The following is a 12800-nucleotide window of genomic DNA, read 5'->3' as shown; positions in this document are numbered from 1 at the left end:
CAGTTCCCCTCTCAATCCTTCACACCTTTCTTTTTGTTTTTTCCCTCTCTCCTCTCCATGCCTTCTCTCAGTCTACCTATTTCTTCTTTAACTCTTGCCTCTCTCCCCTCTCAACCATCACTCCATTCTATCTTTTTGTCACTTCCCTCTTTACTGTCTGTGCATCGCCATCTTTTAAGTCTCCTTTTACTCTATCCTATGTCTCTCCTAAAAGCCATAAATCTCTTATGTATTTGTATTGTTTCTTTCCTAATCCATCACTATCCTGAGTGTAATTTGTGTGTCCTTCCTCCCTCTCTCTGACTTGACTCAATCGCTCTCTTCTGTCTATTTCTCCTTTTCAGTTCCGCTTCTCTGTGAGCCATTTCAATCTATTTTTTTCTAATTCTAGTATTATTTTATCTGACTTCTCATCACTCACAATTGCCCCTTTCTCTTCCTGCCCTTAGCACACACACATACATTCTGTGACCCTTCCTTTCATTTCTTCTCCTTCACTGTCATCTATTTGCTCATTTCATTCTGTCCTTGGTGATGTATCATCTGTCAGTCATTCTTGTTTTTCAAATCACTGTATCCAAATTTGCTCAGACAGTGTGTGCATTCTATATGTTAGATCTCACAGTCAGCACTTGATTACATTCCCATCTTCTCTCCAACTGATATATAACCCACTCCTGATTCTAGGTCCACACCCCTTCCATGGGAGCCAATCACTTTTGGCACCAACAACATCTTTTATTCAATAATTGTCCCGCATCCGATGACAAAGAACCACATTAAATTGCCCCCTTGACTTAAATCTGAAATGTTGTGAGATTTTCCTAAAGTTTGATCAGTGGTTCTCTCTCTCCGATGCTCCCCTGTCCTTTTATGTCATGACTGTCAGCAGCCCGGTGTCCCTTCCCTTCCATCACCTTCCATAAACCTGGATCTTTACCACACAGGGGGGCAGATTTACAAGAAAATATCAGCGCGCGGAGCTGCGCCAAATTTGGCAGCGCCACGCTCCGACATTTTCAAAATGCAGGGAAGCGTTGTATTCACAAGAGTACGGCGCACCCCTGGGTTTTTCCTAACACTAAATTTAGCTGTGTAGTGCCATCGCAGACACCCTTGCATAGTGTCTCCGTTGCAGGGAACGATTGTTCATGTGCAGGAAGGTCTCCTTTCCTGCACATAAACAATCACTAATGGCGATTTGTAACTTCTATGAGTGCTGCAGAATGTGGCACAAATAGAAGTCTCAAATCGTCATTATTTAATGGTTGTTTATGTGCAGGAAGGGGCACCTTCTGCAACATACAGGAAGGGACACCTTCCTGCACAAAAACAATCATTCCCTGCAATAAATGCAGCACACAAAGAAAAAGCAAAAACGAGGAGAAATAAAAGTATTTCTCCTCGTTGCGCCGTTCTGATGCCTGCTCTTGCATGGCGTTAGTTTTTGCCGCTGCCTCAGATTTACACCTCCTTTAAAATCTGGGGTAGCATCAAAAACAATGGGTGTTGTGGTGGAACGCCCACAGCAACACCCATTGCATGCCCCTTTCACGCTAAGTGATGCGTGTAAAGGGGCCTTATTTACAAGGCGGCGGTCAGCCACAAAGAGTGGCTTAATGCTACTTTGTAAACATGGAGAAGGGAATATCGCTACCAGAATGTTGCTAAAAGTGAGGTCTGGTGGCACTATGCCCTTGTAAATATGCCCCAGCGTAAGTTCCTCCAGACGATCCTGGAAAAACCCTTCATAGTACTGGTCTATTTCTGCCGTAACACTTTCGCACTCTAAAAACCTTTCATGTGTTATGATTGTCCCTCTCTATGAAGTGAGTCACTCCTGTGAGAAGTTTCCTCCACTTACAGCACCATCCTTCAACTTCATTCCTGGTTTGGGGCTGTCTATTCTCAGCATGTAAAAAGAGAGAACTTCTTTACCAGGTTTCATGGCTTTATAGAATTTTCAGAAGTCACCAACTCTTTGTGTAACTTTATGTTGCACTTTACCACTGGCCCTTTTGCTGACTGCTCACCGTCCTAGTGTTACACCCTGGAACACCTCTTGGAAATGACCATCTTTTGAGCCCGATTCACAAAGGTAAACTGAGACGAAAGTCTAACTTTACGACTTTCGGTTTTCATAAAGGGCATTTACAAGCAGTAAAGCTAGACTTTTGTCTCAGTTTAACTTAGGTTTTGGTCTCAGTTAGACTTAAGTCCAAAACTTAAGTTAAACTGAGACAAAAGTCTAACTCTACCAGTGGTAAAATGCCCGTGCTCCCTCATTAAACATGATCAAATTGGAATACCCCTGATTGGCATGTTTAACTTACCTCTAAGTTCCTAGAATATGGTCCCACAGTATACCCAGGGCCTGTAAAGTAAATGTCACAAGTGGACTGCAGCACTCATTGCGCCACCCTCTATAGTGGCAACGTAAACATGACTGAACGCCAACCACACCAGTAGCCTGGCTGTGCAGGTTTAAACTAGCAAGTCGACCTGTCAAAATAACCCCTGTACACAGACCTAAATCCTCCTTTTAAATATTAATAGGTCACCCCTAAGATGGCGTCACATGTCCATAAGCCAGGGTTTATGGCGTTTAAAAGTAGGTCATATTAAGATTTAATGTTAAACATGTCCTTACAGCGAACGAAAGCCTTCAGAGCTTTGTTTCCACTGTAGCATGGCTAACGGTCCCATGGGAAATCACGGGGATGCTATATTAAATTTGATATTGCCTATCTCCATTTAGGAAACGACTATCAGAGTTCATATTTGGACTTAAAATATGCATTACAAGCTCAATTTATTCGTAAAATCAGATTTGTTATTTATATTTTTGAACAGGTACCTCTAGAAATGTTGCAGGTAGAAAATGGCCCTTTCTGAAGGGTCACCCCAAGCTTTTTTACTTGCGCCTCCTCTTTTTCTGATCTAGCTTATGATGGCTTTAGGACTCTGAGCACATTATGACTGCTAACCAGTGCTTAAGTGCATGTGCTCTCTCCACTAAACATGGTTTCATTTACTTATCCACAATTGGTATATTTAATTTATCTGTAAGTCCCTAATAGAGTGCACCACCTGTGCCCAGGGCCTGTAAATTAAATGCCTGCAGCACTGATTGTGCCACCCACTCAAGTAGCCCCTTTAAGCATGCCTCAGGCCTGCCACTGCAGATCATGTGCGTGCAGGTTTACTGGCATGTCAACTTGGCATTTAAAACCTTGATCCAAGCCTTACACTCCTTTTTTATTACACATAAGTCACCCCTAAGGTAGGCCCTAGGTACCCACAGGGCAGGTTGCCGTGTGAGTAAAAGGTAGGACATGTACCTTTATGTTTTGCATGTTCTGGTGGTGAAAAACACCTAAATAAATTTTTCACTGCCGTTAGGCCTACTCCTCTCATAGGTTAACATTAGGAATTCCTTATTACACTTTTAAGCTGAAATTCCTAATTGAGAAGGAGTGCCTCGGTGATGTTTTATATCATTGGAATACTAATGATAAATCCTCTTTACTGGTAAAGTTGGACTTACCATTACTATTTTAGAAATGTCACTCTTAGAAAGTTGCAAAAAGAACAATTGATGGAAGGAATGCCGAACTATGTCAAACACTCACCGTCAGTACAGAGATTAGGCCTAAAGCCATAATTTTTTGGCTCGCCACGCAACCCCAGTTTGGACCTAAGCATATGCAAATCAGTCTTGACCCTGCTCCCCATGGGAACCGTCCGCCCCAAACTGCCAATCCAGGTCCTCCCTGGACCTGAAACAAGCATTCTAGGACAAGTTTCGAGGTATCACCCATCATCAGCCAGGATAGCTTGAATACAGTGGCATGGCAAGCACAGAACCGAGGTCTGGGCTTCCCTGTCCCACTTGTGGTGACAAATGCAAAAAGAACAATTGATGAACTGAAAGCTAAGCAATGCCAAACACTCACCCCAGTACAGAGATCTCTTTCTAAATCCATCTTTTTTTAGCTCACCATGCCACCACCACAGTTTGGACCTAGCCACATGCTAATCAGTCCTGACTCTGCTCCCGATGGGAACAGTCCAGCCCAAGCTGGCAAGCCAGGTCCTCCCTGGACCTGAAACAAGCATCCTAGAACTGGTTTTGGGATATCTCCCCATATCAGCCAGGATAGCTTGAATCCAATAGCATGGCCAGCCTTTAAGGTGACAAATACAAAAAGAACAATTGATAAATGGAATGCTGAACAATGTTAAACACTCACGCCCCCCAGTACTTTTAGAAATTTGGCATTTCTCTGCTCTTAAAGCTCCATCTACCTGCAGCCTGGGGAGGGTGGCAGCTTGCCTTTGTGCATTCCCTTTAGACAGCCACACACAAAGGACGGTTAGGTGTGTCAGAGTGCCCATCTGAATCCTAATGGCTCATCCTAGGCAGGATGGGAAGGAGGAGCTGACAATAACACCTGAATAAGCAGTGTCCGGTCCCACACAAAGGGTTGATTACCCTCTGTAGATAGTCTGGAGCCAGTACACAATAATAAAGGGCCCTCGTGGACTTCAAAGACCCTCTTTGAAGTCACCCCAACTTCAAAGGCACTAAAGAGTATGAGTACTGGGTCTTTGACGCCACCAAATCAGACACTTCTGGACCTTTAAAGACACTCTGTGAGGAAGAGGTACTGCTGTGCTGATACGAGGACTGTCACTCAGCTGGACGACTGCTCTGGAAGAACGGCTTTTCTGCTGTGCTGCCCTGCTGCCTGCTACTTAATTCCCCTGCTAAGGAAGAACTGGACTCTGCTTGAACCTAGAGTGATCTTCAGTGCTTGTTGCCTAGCCTCCTGTTTCTGAAACTCAGGGATATCAAAGTCTCACCACCTGCTCCTGTGCCTGGTCCACTGGAAGTGCTTGCACCAGTTGAACTGATGCATCTCCTGTCTGTGTGTAGGCAAACTGATGCATCGTCGTTGTTGTGGGAGCATAATTGGCGCATCGCACTCGGAACCGGGGCATCACCTTAAAGAACTGAGGCATTGGATCCAGCTCATCACTGCTGCTGCAGTGTGGGAAGATCGATGCATACTCTTGACTGCGTGCAGAAACACGGGGCAACATCTACAGAACCAACACCTCTAGGCTCACAGCATCGTCTTTGGAACCAGCACATTGACAACAGTGCATGAAGAAAATTGACGCATCACCTCAACTGCAGGATCGACCCCGATGCATCGCTCGCTGCACCCTGCATCTTGTTGTTGCGACTAGGATCAAGGTACTTTCTTCAGCAGGCCTTGCGTAGCTCCTGTGTCCGGCCTGCACTCCATTGTGGTCGGCCTGAACTCTTGACTTTTACCTGGTCCATCGCAACCAGATAACCCCCATAGGGGGTTATTGCTTCTAAGTGCTATTTTTACATTTAATCTTTAAAAATTCTTATCCTGACTTCCACTCATTGGATTTTTGTTGTTTGTTCTTGTTCTATTTTTAAAAATCATATCTATTTTTCTCACCTGCTGTGGAGTTTTTTGTGTGTTGTGTTTTCATGGTGTTACTGTGTGTACTGTACAGATTGCCTCGCAAGTTAAACCTGCCTTCTCTGTGGCAAGCTACCAGAGGGTGAGCACAGGTTAATTTGTGGTATATATCTGACTTACCCTGACTAGGATTGTGGTTCCTGCTTGAACAGGGTGCATACCTCTGCCAACCAGAAACCCAATTTCTAACAGTTACCTGTTGCCTGCCTGATGGCGCAGGAAGCCCATTTTCATGAGCTACCAACTATCATCCAGGAGCGGAATAGCTCCCTGAGGGGGTGTGAACTTTTTGTTCAGAGCTGATACAAAGTCCTTGAGTGTGGGAAGCTGCTCTGTTTCTTTGGTAGGATAACCACCTGAGCTGAGCCCATGAACTTAATTAACTTTAAAGGGGGCTTCTCTGCCACAGGTAGACGTAGCTAACACCTGGGCCTTTCACCTTCCATTGGTCCCCAAGCCAATTATGCACCAGGCCCAGTGGGGGAGGAGCTGCCCCCAGAATGGGTTTTGAGTGACCACAGGGGAGAGATTTCTTATTTCCCTGGCTATGCCTCTAGAGTGGGCACAGGAACTCTGCACAGTGAGAGAAATGTTCCGGCATGTACGTGTTGGGCAGATACAGTAAAACACAAAGGAAGTGCTGCAAAAGTGGGTAGGGTCACCCCTGTCAACTAGTATCCCATTGTTTATGGAGTGGCCAGGAGTATCCCATGTCCACAGGTTGGCACTGGGCATACATGTGGCATCCACATTTCCCTCCTCGGATCACTTCTAGACCTGTTGGAGAAGCAAAAAGGATTAGACCTGCTGAGTGTGACCTGAGAAGAACTGGACCTGCTCTCCCTCATGTACCCAGATCAAAGAAGTGGACTCTGAGGGTCATAAGACTGACCTCCTGTTTGGGCTACAGGGACACAACAAGCTTCAAGAGGCCCTTTTCTGCAGTGAATCTTGAACACCAAGTGCTGTCCCCAAAGTCCTGAACCATTGACTGGTGTGAAAGCTTTCTCCCCTAAAGTTTCCTGAAATCTGGGGCTTAAAAGCTTTTTGACAACTTTTTGCCCTGAGAACCGGTTTGGGACTGGGACTAACCCACCAAACTGGTCTGCTCAGGGTGCATCAGTGTTGGTATTGAGTTTGCTGCAGCTCCTGCTATGTTCTTCTCCCTAGCAGCAAATCCAATTTAGCTGGACTGCCATTGACCAATGATATCCGAGGATGTCGAGCACTTTTCAATCCAAGCTTGAGAAAACTTTATAAGTCAGAACATAGAAAGTTTCACTGGAGCATGATGTGGCCTTATCTGACCTGCATTGAGGGCTGTTTGGGGCAAAACTAAACTTTTCCCATGAGGAGCTTTCTACCCTTAGTCGACCACTTTGCTGAGACCTCGGACTTCAGCTACCTGTTGTCAACTAGCCCACCTTCGGCCACAGCCTGCTGCCTTGCTCTGCCGAAGACCTTTTCCTCCGGAAAATTTCTAAGTGTAAAGGGTAACTCTTTGACCTGGGCAAACGAACCTGTGTTTTGTATTGGACCCCCACTCCATCACAGTTAGTCTTAAACCTTACCTTTATTAGTGTTTGAGTACTGCATGAATAATGTACACTCTATGTTAAACCTGCCTGCTCTTTGGCAGATCTATCAGGTGGTTGAGCTCAAGCGAATTCAGTGACTTTTGTAGATCACCCTAAAATGGATTGTGGGTTGTCATTGAGGTGGGGCCTCACCACCTTCAACTAATGACCCAATTGCTTACAACATCTAAATACATGACTTCAATTCTCTCCATCCCTCTGCGTTAGTCATTTTATGAAGTGATTTTCTTCTCGAACCTTATAATATCCTCAACTTCAGGCATCCTTCTTTTCTGATGTGGGTTCTTCATTGACATTCAACATATATCAAATGATGCACTGACTTTTCTCCTCTGGTTTTTCTTTATCTACAGGTTATCCTGATAGATCATCTACAGTGGTATTTTACATTTCAGGCATACAATATGGCTTGGTTGAATTCTTATACGTAGGATGTTTGCATCTCACATTTTTTATTCCATTCTTAGGTCAACATTATTGCAACAGACATCATACCTTAGGTCTAAAATCTGCGATGGATCAACAGCATGTGAATGTCACCTTTTGAATCACTAAATTCAATCATTCTTCCAATTTACTTTCCTTGGGACTGAATTAAATAATGTTTTCAGTCTCTTTTATTTCCTAGTGTTAACTACACTCAAATCATTGAAAAGGGGAACACCAGCTAAAAACTACTTGTTCCGACACCTGGGCCTCATGTATTATGAGTGCCTTGTTAAATTGTGGCTCCTGCACAAACACCTGTTTCTGCAGGAGTTGCAGTTACAAGTGGTGTGATAACGTTAACACTTTGTTTTTCCCCATGTTAAATGTCAGCAAGTAAAACCCAGCAAAATGTAGCAGAGAGGGGAGGCATGTAAGGGAGACATGTAAAAAACTGATTTTGGTGATTAGAAAAATCTGAATATTATCCCCAAAATGTAGGGACATACTCATAATTGGAGTTACTTATCATACCTAACACCAGAGTATCATATTTTATCAGGAGCTATACAGAGCACCACATCCTCCAGGGAATAAGGACGTTTTAAGGATTTTGGAGGCCCTAGGCCAAATATATTTTGGGGGCCCCTGATCGAAACAGCTTTGATTACATGATCCAGTTTCAGGTCTTTCATGCCTTTTTGAGTCACATTCTAAATGTGTGTGTGCATCTGATTTTCAGGGAAACTGATCTGTGTTTTCAGTATTGTAACACAGCAGTAGCTCACAGATATTACTGCAAATAATGTCTGTCCCACAAATATTACTGCAAATAATCTCTGTCCCACCCTCCCATTTCTTATATGTGAGGTCCTGTATTGATCTAAAAGAAACATTGTTTCATATGGATGTTGCATGGAACACAAACACGTTTTGTCTGCAAAATGTCTATAATAAACTCTCACACATTAAAAATAAATGATAGAAAAATGCTATTTATAAAAATATTTTCAAAAAGTATTAAAAGTCATCAGGGAAAGACTCTCTGTAGAACATAGCTTTCTCTATCAGGGGATCCCCTGAAAGGCTGAGGCCCTGGGCCAGAGCACAACTTGCCCATGCCTTAAAACGTCTCTGCCAGGGATCTCGTATTGGAGCCCATAATCTTTGATATTTGTGTGATTGGTGAAATGCAGGTTTATAGTTTTGCTTTACAAAAGGCTAGAGTTGACATGATCTTTGGCTGCATTATCCATTTTGAAATATGATGAATAATCCATCTAGCACTTTTTGTGTGGAAGTGAGGTTTCTTTTTCCTTTAGCTTTGGAAATAATTTTTCCTTTAGAACTTTATCTAAGGGGTTTTCAAGCTTCATTGTATTCCTTCTTCAGCATACAGATATCTTGTCTGGCACTTATTCATCTTTTCTAAATATGTCATGAAGGACATGCTGGAAGACTGTTGCCATTGATGTTATTCTATTTCATCAGATGTTCTGATAACTTTAGTATAGGAAATATATCCAGGCCATTTAATTGATGTTTTGTTACATATTACTACCCACTCATATATTTGCATTGAGGACTTTTAGATCCACGCACATTCATAAGACACCATTTGAGTTCTTTGTTAAGAGTTTTGGAGACAACTGTTGTGACAAGTCAGTAAGTCTAATAATGTGGGTTTCTGAGGCTGATAAGGTAGCATAATTACACCATTATAGCACAGCACAGCATTGTACACTTTCCCATAAAATTACTTCATTCCACATGGTAATTAAAGTTGTTTCTTACTGTATATTCAATCTCAAATGGTTGGTTACTTTGATTTGTTTTGCTATCCTCCATTTTATGTGTAGAAACTGTGGAGAATGTTGAACCTTTTAGTACTCATGCAAGATATTTCTCTGCTCCTGATCCCTTCTAGGCCTGGGAACAATCAGACTTTACTTGGATCCTTGTCCAGGAGCAGAACCCCCTCTGCTCTGGCATCACACCTGAAGCGGGATGAGGTGACAAAAGGTATGCATGTTTTATCGAGAATGACTCTCCAGTGAAGGAGTTGGTGGTTCATTTAACAAGTGGATTCATTTTATCAATCATGCAGAGATTTCTTTCAATGTGGCAGTTCAGTCCTCATCCAGTTAAATTATGGACTCTCCACAGATTTAGCATCCCTAGGATTTGATCCAGAGGCTCATTCTCTATACTGTAACTGGATCTACATTTATTTTGCGGGAATAACATGCTGATGCACAAGTAGGAATGAGAGATGGAAACTGGCTATATCCTGATTAATTAGTAGGTCCTTTCTGAAACATTACTTCTCGGGATGAGCGATATGCATTGACTCTCTATAGACATATCATTAATCAGTGTTAAGAGAGAAGCTTGGTCTGCATGCAGTTCACTAGACTTTTAGGAAGAACTGCACATGGGTTGAGAGAGGAGTTATATCCATTAGCCAGTTCATTATTTGCACTCTCTCTCAGGTATCATTTCTAGCTATGGGGGAGATGTCAGGATTGGTGCCCGCTCTTGTATGACATCTAAAGATGGGGATATAGGTGAGTATAGCACTCAGTGTGAGGTGGAGATCCCATTATATTCCCCATCAGTCTTTGGCCTCTCAGTGTGTGGATTTAACCCAGTTGGATTGCCCGATGAACATCAGGCCTCCAGATACCAGGAAGGCCACTCTTCAGTCCCATTGGTCCATGCCCTTTCAATCTGAGGAGAGGGATGCATATTTATGACAGGGATGTGCTGAGGACCACGATTTATGCATTTGAGACTTATATTTTCCAGATTGTAACTCTTTGATTCCCTGCCTCTAAATATGAGTTTCTAAGCCAAACTATAACCCTATTGAGACCTTAATTTCTGAATGTGAGTGGGATACCAGACCTTGCACCCATTAAGTCTGAGTCTTATAGAAGTGGGAGCTGGTGGTAAAACATAGAATATCCTGCTACAGACAATTTGTACCAAACATTACAAATGTGTGGTGGGGAACAGCATAGAAAAAAAGACAACTAAACTATCAGAAGATGGCTGCCAAATTATAGGTAGACAGGAGGAGCATGAACGTACAAACACGCAGAGAATGGCAGGGGAAGGGGACAGTCAAGCTTCCCAGGGCATATAGAAGTTAGGCAAGAAGGCTGTGGTGTAGTGAAGTCTGACTAGAAGATATTCTCTGCCAGCGTTAGCACAGGTAAGTGTGGCAATGGAGGAACATGAGAGGAGAGCCAAGATGAAGGGCACTGACTATTAACACAGTTCAAAACGATCTTTTAGATAGAGGGGCAAGTGACAGAGGCAGTGGGAAACAGTTGAGCACTGAGCAGGATTTCCCAGTGCCCAATTCTTGCAGATGAGCAGATAGGCCAGTCTCTTTTTCTAATGAATATTTGACTTACAGATGTGTGGAAGTGGAACAGACTTACAGCTCAGAGATTTCTCATGAGACTTGCTTGGTTTGCACACAAGCCCAGTGGTATCCTCTCCACAATCCCCTTTGGACATCTTGATAAATTTAGCTGTGAACGCTGATGACGCCAGTCTGTTGTGCCTCCTCCTGTTCCAACTGCTTTCTTTCTCTTTCTTCTCAGAGCTCACCAAAAATCAGCGGCTTGCTCCCGAGCCAGGATCTACCACACGACTGTGTCACCTGCCGCTCATGCATGGCACACTAATGCCCGGGCCATCTGGAGGGACCCAGGACCTTGCAGGTGCCGATGCTCTGCCTGCACTACCCAACGCCCTCCAACCTCCATACAAGCACCTATCCTACCACGGCGTTTACTTCGGAGCCAAGGGCAGGGCTATGCCTTATCCTGTTACTGCTGTGAGGGCATCTGGCTTCCACACCACTAGTGGCTTTGACTATGGACCCCAGTAACAACGCTCACTCAAAGCATTTGTGGTTCGTGTGTTTGTGTGGACCTGATGGGAAATTAACAAATAATTTTTTTAAGTGTCAGCTAAAGAGGAATCCAGGGTCAACCGCAAGGGTTTCATGATATGCCTGGGGCTAGGAGCTCACCGCCCGTGGGGAGGAAGGGTCAGATAACTCTAGTACAGTGGCCCCTGCTGGCTGAGGCTGGGATGACACTGATTAAACAAAGCTGATGGGGAGGTGGAGTGAAGTAGTGTGTTTACAGTGACACCCATTGGCCAGATTGCGTTTGAAGCCCTGAGGGAGGAACCTGTTGGCTGCAGTAGGAGGTGCTGTTGAAAAAAACTCAACCTGTGAAAGCATGAGGACCTTTCATGCTATCCCCAGTTCTGGAGATGCCTCTGACGTGAAAAAGCCTTGGGAGGGATAGCCACATACTGCTCTTACAGTGACCCCAGCTGGCCAAGGCTGGTAATGCATCTGAAATGATATCATCTAGGGAGAACCACATGCTGCTGTTACAGAGATGCTTGCTGGTCTCTGTAGGGGATGTGTTGCTGGTTGAGGCTCGGGGTGCAACCAATATGTGGCAAGACAGCCGAGTATTGCTGTTACAGTGACATCTGGTGACAAGAGATGGATGTGCTACTCAATTGACACAACCCTTGGGAGGAACAGCTAAGTCCCTCTCTAATAGGGATCTCTGCTGGGTGAGTCTAATGAATGTTAGTGAATTAACACACCCTTAGAAAGGGGCGGCCTAGTGCTCCTCTCACAGCGCCCATTGCTGTCATGATCTCGGAATACTATTGAAGTTAGTAAGGCCTTACGGATGCAGAGGTCTTTTCATGTCTCCTACGGACATGCGTGTGTCTGCTGTACCTTCCTAAACCTCTTACAATCTATTCGTCTGTTTCCTTATGGGCATATTTTAAACATTTTCATCAAAATGTTGTAAAACTGTTTACTCTTTAAATGTGCTTTATGTGAGTTGTACTAATGGAGTGTAAAACGTTCTAAAAATATATCAGTACAAGAACAAGTATTTTAAACAATAAATAAACATATTTATTAATCTTACCTTTTCCCATTTCTGATTCAGCAATTATCGGAGAAAGTGCAAACAAGTTGTATAATGAGAGGGAGGTTGCCCCCCCCGCACCCTGTGGCATGGAGGCCCAATGGGAACACCAGCAGGCAAACAGCCTCTCCAGTGTCATCTCTCTTCCTCTCTACCTGTTTCTCTCTCTCTCTCTTGAGCACCGAGGTACTCTTATGAAGCCCTCTCTCCTTCACAGTATCTGCCTCCCTTCAGACCATCACAAGTTTGTTTTAGCCAACACATTCTGG

The 12800-nt window shown here is 43.9% G+C and overlaps 1 protein-coding gene across 1 annotated transcript in view; it reads left to right on the top strand.

Moving 5' to 3' along the window:
* The window catches only part of LOC146839366 (T-box transcription factor TBX10-like), a 119417-nt gene extending 106982 nt beyond the window's left edge, over positions 1 to 12435 (top strand). The window contains exons 7-8 of the mRNA XM_085650350.1: positions 9477 to 9571; positions 11164 to 12435. Of these exons, the coding sequence (XP_085506476.1) occupies positions 9477 to 9571; positions 11164 to 11453 (385 nt within the window). The 3' untranslated portion in view covers positions 11454 to 12435. The remainder of the gene's footprint in view (positions 1 to 9476; positions 9572 to 11163) is intronic.
* Positions 12436 to 12800: the final 365 nt, after the last annotated feature.

The sequence above is a fragment of the Triturus cristatus genome, chromosome 4_1, assembly GCF_964204655.1.
Source record: "Triturus cristatus chromosome 4_1, aTriCri1.1, whole genome shotgun sequence".
NCBI classification, from domain to species: domain Eukaryota; kingdom Metazoa; phylum Chordata; class Amphibia; order Caudata; family Salamandridae; genus Triturus; species Triturus cristatus.
Note: the sequence above shows the minus strand (reverse complement) of the source record. Positions and strands in the feature narration are given on the sequence as shown.